We start from the raw sequence: 13976 nt of genomic DNA on the forward strand, positions 1-13976 counted from the left end.
AATCTGTTGCAAAGAATAAATCACTAAAATAAATCTGTGCTACAGCCCTTTCAAATGCTAAGCAAAGTCCAAGGGTGCTAGTGTCTGTGAAAACGATGGCAAGGTATGAGAGACAGGACCGCAAGCCAGAGAACCCACCAGGATTAAACTGGGTTCTGGGGAACTTATTATCAGTACCTGTTCATTGTGTCAATGCAGTCTTGTATCACCATCACCATTTCTTTTGCAGTTGTACCACATACTTCTTCAGCACCCTCCTGAGGTCACATCACATACTTGTAAGGCCTTCGTAGTCCTCCAGGGGTGATCCTTTTCACAGCTGTGTGTTAGACAAAATGAGCAAGGTTTCTAAGGTTTTGGAGTGAAATTTCAGCGATTCATTGAAATGCATTCCAATATCCTTCATCGTGAGACGGAGACGCTCTTAAAGCTAACCTCAAATGAGTGGAACTTGTACAACGTGTTTCATTGTAGGCATAATGCTTTACAGCCCTTTGAAAACGCTGATCTCTTCCCATTCCTAAATTTTAGCACTGCATCGACGAGGACAAGCGTAGTTGGGGCTCCAAAGGGGTATTTGCCCTAAAATTGCTACAGCATGGTGGGAAAAATCCTCCTGTTCTGAATATCATTCTTAAAACACCTGCCACTCTGCGGGCAAGAAGCTTTTGAAAAGCTGCCATTTTTGTGTGGTACACCAAACCCCACTCTAACTGCTATTCTAGAGCCAGCAGGCGGCGCTAACTAAAAAAATCTCTTCCCAGAACTGTTGGGTGTTCATAGACTTGTAAGTCCAGTAGAGACCATTATGATCATCGTGTCTGACCCTCTCCATACAAAGGCCATTGAATTTCACCCACTCTCCTACAGACACCTGCTGTCAGTTCACAAGGAGATAGGGAGCAGAGCTACCTTCTGTTGCATTAGAAAACTGCTCAGAGGATGGGAAACTGCCATACTGGAAAGGACAGCAGAGCAGTCTGAGAACTTACACCTTGTATTTGACCCTAACGGGAGGGCAAGACTCATTAATTTTCTGGAGGGTGACTTTGACTGTTCTCCAGGAGTGTATTGGCCTTTTTCTATAAGCATCAGCTTATGCTCATATCAGTTAATTTCTTTCTGTTCCAGTTTACCTAGCGGTTGGGGAGGTGGTACCATGGGGAAGGCAATATAATCTTTGAGCAGCAGGATGAATAACCTGTTTCTGTGTCCCCAGTTAGATCCCTGCTCAGCTCTTGAATTTGATGCCTTCATTAGTAACTGCTGCACTATCTCATTTGATTGGAAAGCTGCCTAATCAGAGGAAATAATCATGGAACAAAGGCATTTGGCTTCCAATAGAATCCATTAAGGCCCAATTGTGATACGAAGTACCAGGGATGCGGCAGCATTGAAATAATCACACACACACTTGCTATGTCTGAATGTAAATGCATCTGATTGTTCTTGTGCAAATGAGAAAATGCACTACTGACAGCGCAGCTCTTATCTGAGGCAAGCATGTCAAGAGGTTGTGGGCCGTGCCCCTCGGACTAGCTATTCCTACTGATGTGTGCTGCATGCATGCTAAATGAATTCTTACTGACAACATGACAGATCAGCAGGAGTGATATCTGCAATTTACATTTACAGGTGGGGGGAGGGGTTGCACGAATACTTACACCAGAGACCACCAGAAATGTTTCCAGGAGTCGTACGCATTTTAGTGCCATTGGAAACAATAAAATAAGTTCTGTTGTAAGTACGATTTCTGAAAGTGCTTGTGACAAATTGGAGGCGTTGGTATGGAAAGAACTCATGTGTTTTAAAACTGCCCCAGATGGATCAGTTAGGATTTGGGTAGAGGTCGATTACATAAAAACAAATACTGCAGAGGCCTGTGGAATAAATGATATCAATATAGGAAGTGGGCATGACTCTTCCCAAGCCTTTGGAATTTGTAGAAATAAGAAAATTACCACCATGTGAATTTGTTTTATTGAGATTTTTTTTTTTTTAAATAAGCAGTTAAGACCATTTTGTAAATTGGTGGGATGAATCAGAAAAAGAAAATGTTGCAAGTGAGGTGTTTTACTCAAGGGTTAATGTTTTAGAATTGGGAAGTGAACTTAACACACCTTGGGTCTTCAGCCCACTCCCATCATACCCGATTTGGGACCCTGAGCTTCCCAAAGACGTTCTACCCCCTGTGTCTCCCAGTTATCCACACCTTTTATAAACCTTCCCTTGAGCACCTGGGTAAGAGGGAAGCTACCATTGTCCTTTGGTGGAACAGCTATAGCACCTCCTATAGTTTAAACTTTGGCAGGCGGTTAGGATAAGACTTCTCATTTTTCAGACACTGTAAACCAGTTCTCTTAACACTGATCTCCAGACTAGCTAATAGCACCTGTGATGTGGCAGCCAGAGTTGCTGCTGGAAGTTGGGGGTTGGTGCATGTTATGATTTTTTTTAAATCAAAAGTGCAATTTTTGCTTTGTATTTTGGCTATGTTTTGATTTTTGGTTACTTTATTTGCATTTCATGTTCCACCTCCAGAGAGCTGCTTATACCTTTCCAACATTTTCAGTTCCACATTCATGCAGCAATGTGACAACAGCATCTGCCTTGGGGTGTCCGTGTGTGTGTGTGTGTGTTTGTGGAGTTTTCTGTTAATGTTCATACCAGGAGCTAAAACTAACCTTTCCATATGTAAGCAGTGCTTAGTTTACATTTGACACTTAATGCTTTCTGTTTTGTGCTTGCAGCACTTCCTAGCCATGGGGATCCAGCACCGGCTATTGTTTAATGCTGTCTGTTATATTTTTTTTTTACATTAATTCTTTTTCTGTGGCTTAATTGATTTGCAGTTCCTCAAAAGAATAGTGTCCTAGTGATTGGCTTCACCCTGCCCCCTTTAACGCTAGAACTAGGGAAGGGGGATGAGCAGATTCTGTGCCCTAATCACTCTTTGGCTACTGATGCCTGATGCTGTCGTTATTAGCCCTGTACTGCAAGAGATTCTCCTTCACCTCCGCTGTTAGAATCCTCATTGATCCACACTGAGCATGCTCATAAAACACCTCCCAGGGTGGGCATATCTTTCTGTAGTGTTAATTGCCTGGCCAGATTTCTTGATGTGTAGTCAAGGTCACTGGATGCCCTTGGTTTGTGGGGGACTGTTTGTGGATAATATGAAGGCTTGGACTGGTACCTGCTTTCACACAGCAGGGAATTGTCGTCTTAAGCATTTTGTGCCCAAGTTCAATCAAAGTGTCCCTGGAGGGATGCTGCCTGGCCTCCTTTCTCAGCAGATTTGACCTTCTCCCCCACCCCCAGTACCTCCGAGGCATTGCGGAATTAGCTTCGACATGCTTGGGTTGAATTCTGCCTTCTCTAGTAAGAGGGAAGCCACGGATTTGGATAGGCCGTTGCATTGGCACATCTGGAACCCAGTTTGGGGTTCGAGTGTGTGTACTGAGCATGCTCACTGTTGCCTGTTATTATCTCACTGGGTTGCAATGATTAGCACTGGTGGAGGGCTGCTGGTGGGTTTTTTTTCTCACTCATTTCCTAGGTCTTCTTGTCTCTTCTCTTTGTGGCTCTGGTGACAGGCACGATCCGGAAGGCTCAGAACCTTCTGAAACAGTACTCTCAGCATGGTCTAGATGGGAAAAAGGGGGCCTCTAACCTCATTCCTATGGAAGGTAATCACATCTCTCACTTCTTCATCCTTGGATCTTTACTATATATCAGATCTACTTCCCCAGGCAGGGCTTCCATTAGCCCAGAGCCCCACTGTGTGGGTAGTGTTAGCCTTTATCCTATGGGGATCATGGGGTAATTTGACAAAGGAGCTACGCTGATTGAAAAGTCTTAATTTGTGTAGGACTCAAAACATGGTAGAAGATAAAGGAATGGAGCATTAAAACCAGGGTAGCAAGCCATTCTTCTTCTGGCTCTATAATGTCATGGGCCAGCTGATCTTGGGGAAAAGTCGATCCGTTATACAGTCGGCTGGCTAAGGGAAGCTCTGCTCTGCCTTAGTGACATCCTCCTTGGTGTTTCTGTCTTTGTTTCACTTTGCCTGAACTTTAAGAAGGCTTCAGACTGGTAGTGGCCCTTCCAACCCTGATAAGAATGTGTCAGACCAGCACCAGCCCAAGATTCAATTTGCTGTCCTCCTCCTCACAGAGGTATGCACGAAAGGCAGTAACAAGCAAGTTTGCCCCTGCATCCTGAAATGTCATCCCTGGCTCTGCTGTCTGCTTGGGGACTTGAACAAAATGGGCAAGCAGAGAGATCACTTGCTTAAAAATATCTTTAGGATCTTTCAATTCCTGTAAAGATAAAGAGATCAGCTTGAAGGAAATGATTGCGACGTCATCTGCATATAGGTATTTTTCACCTATATTTTAGTTCACACAACTGTAAGGGGGACCTCAGGAACTACAATTACCCTTTCAAAAACACTTCCCAAATACTGAGCGACAGAGGTGACTGTCTGAGTTCTGGCTCTTAACAGCCAATGTGCAGACTGGATTCCCCATGCCCACTAGCCCAGGTAGAGCTTGTGCCGAGAGGTGTGAAGGGCATCTTGGGCTTGGCAAATGACATGTCTGGTTCACACTTCCCATCAGGCTTCAAAGGGCTACTCCTGCTATGGTGCCCAGAGAGGGGATGTGGGTGGGCTTTCCAGGACAGCATGTGTGTATAGATTTCTGACAGACTGAATAACCAAAGCTTGAAGTGGTTTCCGGCCTGCGTGAGCATCCATGCTGTACCCACCCTGGATAAACTGAGCCTTCTGTTTGTGCCGGCTGACATCTCACTAGGTCATGAGCATGATTTACGAGTTAAACACCTTTCCGATACCCTGAGCGACAAGCATGGGCCAGCTGCTGGTAAGTACCGCGTCGTAATAACAAGCTGGCTAATGTCCCTTCTTTTCAGCATGTTTCGCAGAGTCTCTTAGCCAGTGACTTTCCTTCCACATGGGCGGTCGTGGAGCAGAGGCCATCTCTGGTTATAAAGCTTTTGCTCTTGTCCGTTCAAGAGATCTTGTTCCTGCTAGGCACGCATGCCCTACTCTCTAAAGCAGGGGGGCCCAAACTTTGCCCAATCAAAAATTATCAGCAGTCTGGAGGGCTGTTCCTGTCTCATAGAAAATGGAACAGATTGCAGCTACCGGCTTCCTCAGCACTAAGAAGAAGCCAACAGACTACAGGTCCCAGCATGCAATACTCCATTTTGGTCCTTTCTAGTCTGTAGACCACAATTTTAGAATTGTGTGTCATGTTTATGCCAGACTTTGAGCATCCCTGTTACAGGCTGACCTAAGGGACTTCCTTCAGTATGATGGAGTGACTCTATTTTTATCACAAGCTGCAGATATTGGGTAGGAAAGGAGCTGTGTATAGTGTATGGCAGAAGCTAACCCCTCCCCAATTTTCTTGCTGTGTAGCACTTACAGGTAGACTCCTCAAATAGCAGATGATTTAAGAGTTCCTGGCTGGCCTGTGTGCACATCCAGCCCCATGTGGCAAATCTCATGCATAACCATTCTGACATTCCAGGAGCATAGAATTTAAATGTCCTCCTGCATTCTAGCACTGAGCTGCTCTCCATGGGGAGCAGATGTCTTCCAGGGAAGCGTTGCGTTCCCAGAAATGCTGATTCAGAATGGCAGTTGTTCATCAGCGTGAGGGGTGGAAACCATTTCAACTAACTAAAAATAAAACTGGAGAAGGTGTTGAATAATTCATTGCAGCCCTCTCATCCTTTCCCAGTCTTAGAACAGCTTGTTCCTACCCCTAATAAATGTAGTCACAAGCCTGCAGTCCTGGTAGCAAACATCTCCAGTACGAGCTTTGTTGTGTTGCTGGAGAGAGCAAGTGGCACCCCTGCACCCCATTTTCCATAGCTTGAGACCTCCATGCACACACATTACTGGGTGTGTGCAGCTTTCAGGAGCAAATCTTATGGGCAGGATCTGTGGCACATTCTTGGGATCTCTGCTCAGACTGGTCCCATTTTCACTTTAAAATCATGTGCAATACCTGAACTGTCTGCTCCAGAGGAAACCCAAAGAGCTGTGTGTAAACCAGGGTCTTGGAATGAGAAATGTCATTGGTGGGGTCAATATGGCCCTGGAGGGATCAGTACGGTCCTGACTCTCATAAACTTGTGCTGTTCCCACAGGGAGGGATGACATGTTGGACATCGAGATTGATGCGTACATTCACTGTGTTAGCGCCTTTGTGAAACTGGCCCAGAGCGAGTACCAGCTCCTGACAGAAATCATCCCAGAGCACCACCAGAAGAAGACCTTTGACTCCCTCATTCAGGTCCCTTAAGCTCAATATCTTGGTTTGATTTGTATTGTTTGGTTTGCAAAACCATTCCCTTCCTACTTCCCTCCATTCACCTAGTGCTTCCTGAGTGGAAGACACATCCCCCTGTTTCTGGTGGTTGTCTTATAGGAGTCTCTGGATAACCTGATGATAGAGGGGGATAACATTGTCTCGGCAGCCCGGAAGGCCATCATTCGGCATGACTATTCAGCTGTGCTCACCATCTTCCCCATCCTCAGACACCTGAAGCAGACAAAGCCAGAGTTTGATCAAGTCTTGCAGGTAGGTGGTGACTGGAGAACGTCCTGCAGCTTTGTCTGTAGTGCTTCTTAAGTGACTTTTAGAATAGCCAAAAATATTAAAAATCTTAGAACAGAACCCAACTAACCATGTGGTCGTGCCACTCGCTAACATGTAGTAGACCCAGCTTGGAGTCCCAGTGTCTCGTTCCCTGAGCCAGCAAAGACTGGGAATGATGCAGAGGCAGTTTGCTCTATCCCTGGAGAAAGTGCATCACTTAGTAACAGTTCTCTCCAGTTAAAGTAGTAATTTGGAGCTCAGATACTAGGTGACGGGCTATTTCTAGGTTCTTGTACTACACCAGTGACCACGCCTGAGGTCATTAATCTTCAATACCATTGAAATCTAGTTAAGAATGTGCTCTTAAGGAAGTCTTCTTACGTCATCTGAAAGGCTAGTTCTGAGGAGGGGTCTAGCAGATGATGATGTTAAATAGAGGTTCTTTTAGGTCAGAGGTTGGTGGATTAAGCTCACTTGTAACTGCTGTAAATGGGTTTAAAAACTCCAACGTGCCACTCGGCTGCAAAAAGACTCTCCAGGCGCCAGGCACTGTGTCCAGCTTTGGTGAGGCTCCTTATCATTGCATTGGGTTCAGCTGTTTGATTGCCCCCGCCCGCCCGCTGGTCAGTTTGAGCAAAGAGTCACTCTTTTTTTCAAAGGCTCCCCGGTCCGTTCCTGCATAGTTGGAGATTGGTGGCCACAATGTGCAGCCTCATGGCTGCAAGTGTTTCAAGAGGGGAAATAAATAACTTATAAGATGGGGATTCAGCTCTAGGCTCATTTGGGACGTTCCCCTCTGCTGCCAGCTGAACCAATCAGTGGCATTTCTGATGAGAATCTGCGGTTTACTAGACTGTAAATATTCTTCCAGCGAAGTCCCGCCACTAAGGGAATTGGGACTGAGAGATGCCCTGAGATGGGAAGGTCGGATGGTGGGTGAAAGGGGAGGTAGTGAGACATCTTACGCCATGCACTGGGTCGTTCCAGGGCACTGCAGCCAGCACAAAGAACAAGCTTCCAGGGCTAATCACTTCCATGGAAACCACAGGTGCAAAAGCGCTGGAGGACTTTGCAGACAACATTAAGGTAACTTCCACTCCACTGGTCTCTTCTTCAGTAACCTAAGAGAATCACCAGGTTGAACTGTGGAAATATTATGTTAATGAACAATGACCTGAGGTCAGCGCCCTGTCTCTTCTGCGAGATGGCAACCTTACCAACATCCGAAGTAGTGCTGGAGCTGCGTTCCCTTCATTGCCTTTAGGTATCAGTTGCAAAAGAAATGCAGAGTGCTGACTTGTTAGAGCAAGGAGGAATAGACTTTTCTATCCCTTGTTTTAAAATGTATTTATAATTAAGGCTGCATGTAATGCAGTTCTCTGTTTAATGTCCCTAATGCACAGTACTGCAAAGCATTTTACAGGGAGAGCCGAGACTGCACGTAAAATGATCTGCGTTTTTTAAAACTTTTTTTTTTTTTTAAAGCAGAAAATGTGAGTTAAATTTACGTGCCCCAAAGTTTGAAACTGTCTCCAGCTAAAGGGAGAGTTCTCACTAAATCAATCCGTTAACATTGGTGAACAGAACTTACGATAGCCTTTAATGAATCCATATGTTTCGGTCCAAGCAGGTTGTGCTTTTAGCTGTCCTTTTCTGCCTTTGCTATAGACTGCTTTGAAGTTGTAGCCTGTGGTCACCAGTAGATGGGGTTGTAAGCATTAGGGTGAGGACAGTATTGAGGAAGCTTGGAAAAACAACCTCGTCAATAAATTTGCCTGAAGAGCAGTTTGGTTGTGTGTTGGTTTTTTGTTGTTGTTGTTGTTTTTTGTATTACTTTCATTAACCATTTTATCTGTATCTTTCTCTCCTCCCTTGTAAGAATGATCCGGACAAGGAGTATAACATGCCGAAAGACGGGACAGTTCACGAACTCACCAGCAATGTATGTGGCAATGAGTTGAAACATCCCTTTGTAAAATCCACTCCTCTCTTCCTGCTAACATCAGTCCCCCAGAGACCAGTATCTCTGTTTCAACAGGAGCAGCAAGGGGAATTGCATGTGTTTAAATTAGGCTGCCTTTGATATCAGTAGAGGAATTACTTGGCTTCCATTAAGAGATTAGGTTTCATGGTTTCTAGATTCGTGCATTGGTTTCTTCCCCAAGGCATTAGGATAGTGTATGGGATGTGAGGGCCTGGGGGCTGCAATTAAAGGTTTCTATGTGTCCCACCAAACCTGGGAGATCTGAACATAAGATGCAGTACTTGGACACTGCACAGATGTAACATATACTTAGCCAACAGCCTGGAAAATGCTTGTTTTTATTGCTAAGCAGGGTGGTAACTGTCAGTCTGTGGATGGGAGACTTCCAGGAAAAACAGAACTGCAGGATACAGTGTTGGTGATTCAGTAGGTAGCGCTCTTCCCTGGCGGTCTTTACAGAACCAGTGTCCCAGTGTGGTGTTAGAGGCAGGGGCGGCTCTATGTATTTTGCCACCCCAAGCACGGCAGGCTGGCAGCTTTTGGTGGCACGCCTGCGGGAGGTCCGCCGGTAGCGCAGATTCGGCAGCGCGCCTGCGGGAGGTCCGCTGGTAACGCGGATTCGGCGTTCCCACCGCCGAATTGCCACCGAAGCCGCGGGACCAGCGGACCTCCCGCAGGCAAGCTGCCGAAGGCTGCCTGACCTCCACCCTCATGTTGACCGTCAGGCCCTCCCTCCCCCACGGCTTCCCACCCCAGGCACGCGCTTGGCGCGCTGGTGTCTGGAGCCGCCCCTGGTTAGAGGGCTCTGTGCTGCTGCTGGAGATGCCGTGAAACCAACTCCCTGACCTCTTTTACATGTTAATTATCAAATGGTAATTCTTGGAAAGGGAGGCCAACTTCAGTGGCTTGGCCAAACTCCAGCTGTAGCTACATCCTTCTGTCAAAATTCCCCCTTCACTTACCATTAAATACGCTCTTCCTCTTCACTTCCAGTCCTAAACTGAGGTGTAGCTGCGTACTGTTAAACAGGTGCTGTCTTCCACCCTGGAGATGACTGCATTTCAGGTGATCTTTGTACATTTGGTACCGGTGTAGGTTTATAAAGTGCTTTGAGATCCGATAAGATATTATTAAATGCCACTTGAAATGACTGTACTGTTGTTTCTTGCAGGTTTGTGGCTGACTTTGTGGGCGAGGGCATCTTTGTTGTGTTTAATAATGGAGGATAAGAAATCCAATGTGAATTACATTTGACTTTTCCTCTCTATTCCCCCCCTCCCTTGAAGGCCATTCTCTTCCTGCAGCAGTTGCTGGATTTCCAGGAGACAGCAGGCGCCATGCTGGCCTCCCAAGGTACATGCATGGGACTCCCTGGCTGCAGGGGTGACTTTCCCACAATGTTTGAGCCATTTTCCTTAAGGTTAAACCTCCTTAACGAGAACTCTCATTAGCATGCCAGCTTCCCCTCTGCCAGTAGGTTGTCTTCTTGTGTGATCTGCCATGACAAAAAGATGGCTGCCTGAAGATCTCAAGGGGATCTGCAGTTGGTTCCCTTTTTGCCTTCCAGATGTGCTGCCATCATGCACAGCTGGATAACCTTTACTCTCTAGCTATGAAGTGAGGTAGAGTAAGATGGCTAACAAATGGCCTGTCCTATAAAGAATAGGCGAGGCAGATCAGTGCAGATCTAGTCTCTAGAGTGAATAATAGAATAGTAATTGTTCCAGCTGAGTTCCTGGTAATGAGGTTTGACAATGAGGAATCACATTTTACCTTCCATGTTCACATTATGCCCCCTCATGCAGTCATCTCTCATTAACAGCAGTCAGAATATTCACATCAGTGGCTAACCCATCTCAGCGTCTATCTCCTCAGCATACCGTCATGTCCTCCTCTACTCTAACACCTGCTCTCTTTCCCTGCTAAACTATATGCATGGCGAAAGACATCTGTGGAGTTAACTCTTTCATTGACCAAAGAGATGGTGCAAATTCAATTTTCTTGTATGTTTCCTAAAAGGTGAGGTTCACGTTATTTACTAAAGGGAGGGAAAGTGCAGCTGTGTCACAGGGAAGACCATACAAAAGGCTTACAATGGCCTTTAGTGTGGTTCATATACTGAAATGCCTGGGAAACCATCAGACTGAAGCTCATTCAATTTTTAAATATAATTAATTGTCCCATCAGATGTAGAAAGATGGTGGTGGCAGTCAACAGGGAAAAAATGCTGCTTCAGTGAGTTTACTCAGTAAAATGACAGGTCAGAATAATTACAGACCTTTGCAGGCTTCCGGCTCTGATGACTCAGCTTGGCATCTGGTGCCTCAGAACTGCCTGTGAGCTAAATCGTGACCGAAGTATTCTAGCCCATCCTTTCTCCTCCCGGATCCCCAGTGTCAGAAGCACTTTGCCAATTGTGTTCTCGTGCAGCACCAACAATACGAGGGACTTCTATCATTGAATCAAAGAAATTAGCCCTGTTGCCATAGGTAGTCTAGCCCAGTACAGGGTACCTAACCCTGCCGGTGCAGAGTTGTTCATCTCAGTAGATTTTTCTAGTGCTGTGGCCACCCTCTTAATTCTGTCCGAAGTGATTGGCTGGTGTTTGCTCTGGTGAAATGTTTCGCTCAAACACTAACATTTTCACCCAGAACAAATAAATGTGGTGAACACCAGCACCAGCTCTCTGCCTGCATTGAACAATATCCAGGCAGACTCTGTCTCATCCAGAAGTGCCACTTATATCCTAGAAAGGGTCTGTAGCTTGCAGTAAGGGAGGGGGCCAGAGCCACTCAATTCTATTCAGCAGTACCCAGTTTGCTTAGGGGACCAATCCCACTGAAATAATTGACTTTATTGGGAGTTTGGTCAGGCCCTTGGTGATACTTTTTATCCTCTGAGTGATGACAGTGTAACATTACATCCTGCTTTGCGCTAGTACAAAATATACATTTCCTCCTTAATCTCCAGCACCATTTCTGTGCTCTTGAAGGAGCGAATCCTGCTTGCTCTACCTTTAGCTCCGTGGCTGCTCTGTGTTAATATCTGCTTTGTTCTTCTTGAAGGGATGGTGGTCTCTAACCTGTCTTTTTGCACTTTGCATTTCTTTCTCTCTCCTCCCTCCCCTTTTCTCTCTGCTCTGCCTTAAACTTTGTAGTTCTTGGGGACACATACAATATTCCTTTAGATCCCAGAGGTAAGCAGAGTGTGTGCATTACCCACTCGACCTGTTATATCACCTTTGACTATAGTTATGTATTTCTGTTGATTCTTAAACCGATATCTAATGATTAAAAAGCAGTTGTCTTTTAAAAAATAAATAACCCAGCTGCTCCCTGACTCAGTGGGAGAGGGGAGTCCATGTTGTATTACAGTGAACATGTGGATGTAGCTGCTAATTTGCAGGGAGGATGCCATGTTAGTTAAAATGGGATAAAGTCTGTATCGTTGCACTGAATTCTCTCTGTTATGCTGATGGGGACAGGCTTTTCCAGGGGAAGTTGGCCCGACTGGTCTGTCATAGTGTCCTGTGCGGACCCAGCTCCTTTTTTGACAACTGTCCAGACTCCTCACAGCAGCAAAGGCCCTCTTTGCTTCTCTGGTGGCGCCACCAGACCCAGCTCCAAAAGCAGTTTGGGATTTTGTTACAGACTCAAAAGGCTCCCAACCTTTCAAGCAAACTCGGTCTGGCTTACAGCCATGCATAATTCTATGGGCCAAGTTTTCTAACAGTGGCCTCTGTTGGATTCTGCTCACACGCTACGTTTCCTGACCGTGTGGCCCACAGAAGAATGTGTGTGTGTGTGTGTATGCTTTTAAAACATTTGCACGTGCAGGCAATAGAATTTGCACAAGCCAAACCCATCACCTGTGTGGGTGGGGTATGATACTTGAACAGTCCTTGTGCAGAGCCCGGGCAGGCTATTATCAGCAAGGGGGGTGTTAGCTGAAACTTTCCAGAGTGAGGCTGCTTGTTTGGATTAATGTTGCAGGTACGGTACAATAAGTGCTTGCTATTAACAAAAATAACTTCTCTGTTCCTTGGTTGAGAACATCTAGTGCTAAAAAAAGAGTTTTTATTACATTCGATTGCTCAATTTCTGATTAATAGGGTGTCTTCTATATCTCCGTTCCCATTCTCTTACTCTTAAAACGATAGTAAAGAAGGAATAGGTCTGTCCTTTAGCATGGCTTTTTAGCAGTTGGTGCAAATACTGGGGTCAAACTGAGTGCAGTCTGTCCCTTCTTGTTCTGGCTAATCTGATGCGTATCTGGGTAGAGGAAGGAGAGTAATTTTCATTGACAACTTGAGTCTGGCATTATAATTCCATAGCAACAATAAAATGGCTTGTTTGAGTAGAGGCAGACTAACCAAACCAGGCCCCGGGGGTGGCATGTTAACTGGTTTAAGGTTCTTTTCCTTACAGAGACCAGCAGTTCAGCTAGCAGCTACAGTTCTGAATTTAGCAGACGACTGCTCAGCACCTATATCTGTGAGTACCATGCACAGCTCTCCTTCAATTGCTTTCTCCTTTCTCCACACCTCTGCTGGTGCGCCGCGAGGCATGTTCTCCGGTGCAGTGTTTGGACCGTACAGATGGGTGGCGCAGCTAGGGCTGTTAAAGTTTTTCGACTGGTAATTCTGGCCTGGGACCGAAGAGCCCGACTGTTACTGAAGGCACCATGCAGCAGCCACTGTGATGGGGCATGTCAGCATTAAACTTGGTTGATGTCAGAAGAGAGCTCCTGGGCCAAATTTAGCCCTGGCATGAGCAGATGGAACACTCAGCGACTTCAATGGGAGCAGTGGCTACTGATGCGAGGGCCAAATTTGGTCCTCTGCCACTAATGGAATCCGTGATGGCATGCAATATGTGGAGATGCCACTGTAGGAAATGGTGCAGCAGGGGTACGAGCTCTTGTGGAGCTCTCAGCTGTTCCTTGAAGGAAATGGTTGCATGAGTAGTAGGAATTGTGTGCTGGAATGTCAGACAAGGTAGATGTGCAAAATGCACAAAATTATACGCCTAATTCGTGTGCACGGTTATGATTATGTGCACAGATTATTAAGCAGATTTGCATGTAGTAGATGTATGCTCAGTTGTGCACCTAAAGATTTTGCAAATTGAGCCCTGTATGTTCTCTTCTGTAATAACAAGGCATTTGTGGGCCATCATCTTCCGCAGTCTTGTTTAAAAATCCTTTGTCCTCTATTAATGTGGTTTTTCTCATTAAGGCAAAGTATTGGGCAACTTGCAACTAAACCTTCTCAGTAAATCCAAGGTTTATGAGGACCCAGCTTTGAGTGCCATCTTCCTGCACAACAACTACAATTACATCCTTAAATCCCTTGAAAA

At 45.6% G+C, this 13976-nt stretch overlaps 1 protein-coding gene across 13 annotated transcripts in view; it reads left to right on the plus strand.

The window, feature by feature from the left end:
* Positions 1 to 13976, plus strand: part of EXOC7 (exocyst complex component 7) — a 33759-nt gene that overhangs the window by 16245 nt on the left and 3538 nt on the right. For 2 of the 13 annotated variants that reach the window (XM_034789382.1, XM_034789383.1), the window contains 10 exons: positions 3597 to 3689; positions 4818 to 4886; positions 6184 to 6329; positions 6465 to 6617; positions 7623 to 7721; positions 8515 to 8577; positions 9906 to 9972; positions 11777 to 11815; positions 13047 to 13112; positions 13856 to 13976. In XM_034789382.1, coding sequence (XP_034645273.1) covers positions 3597 to 3689; positions 4818 to 4886; positions 6184 to 6329; positions 6465 to 6617; positions 7623 to 7721; positions 8515 to 8577; positions 9906 to 9972; positions 11777 to 11815; positions 13047 to 13112; positions 13856 to 13976 — 916 coding nt within the window. The remainder of the gene's footprint in view (positions 1 to 3596; positions 3690 to 4817; positions 4887 to 6183; positions 6330 to 6464; positions 6618 to 7622; positions 7722 to 8514; positions 8578 to 9905; positions 9973 to 11776; positions 11816 to 13046; positions 13113 to 13855) is intronic. The other 11 variants (XM_034789384.1, XM_034789385.1, XM_034789386.1 and 8 more) reach the window with 7 other exon arrangements.

This window comes from Trachemys scripta, chromosome 14, assembly GCF_013100865.1.
Source record: "Trachemys scripta elegans isolate TJP31775 chromosome 14, CAS_Tse_1.0, whole genome shotgun sequence".
NCBI classification, from domain to species: Eukaryota; Metazoa; Chordata; order Testudines; family Emydidae; genus Trachemys; species Trachemys scripta.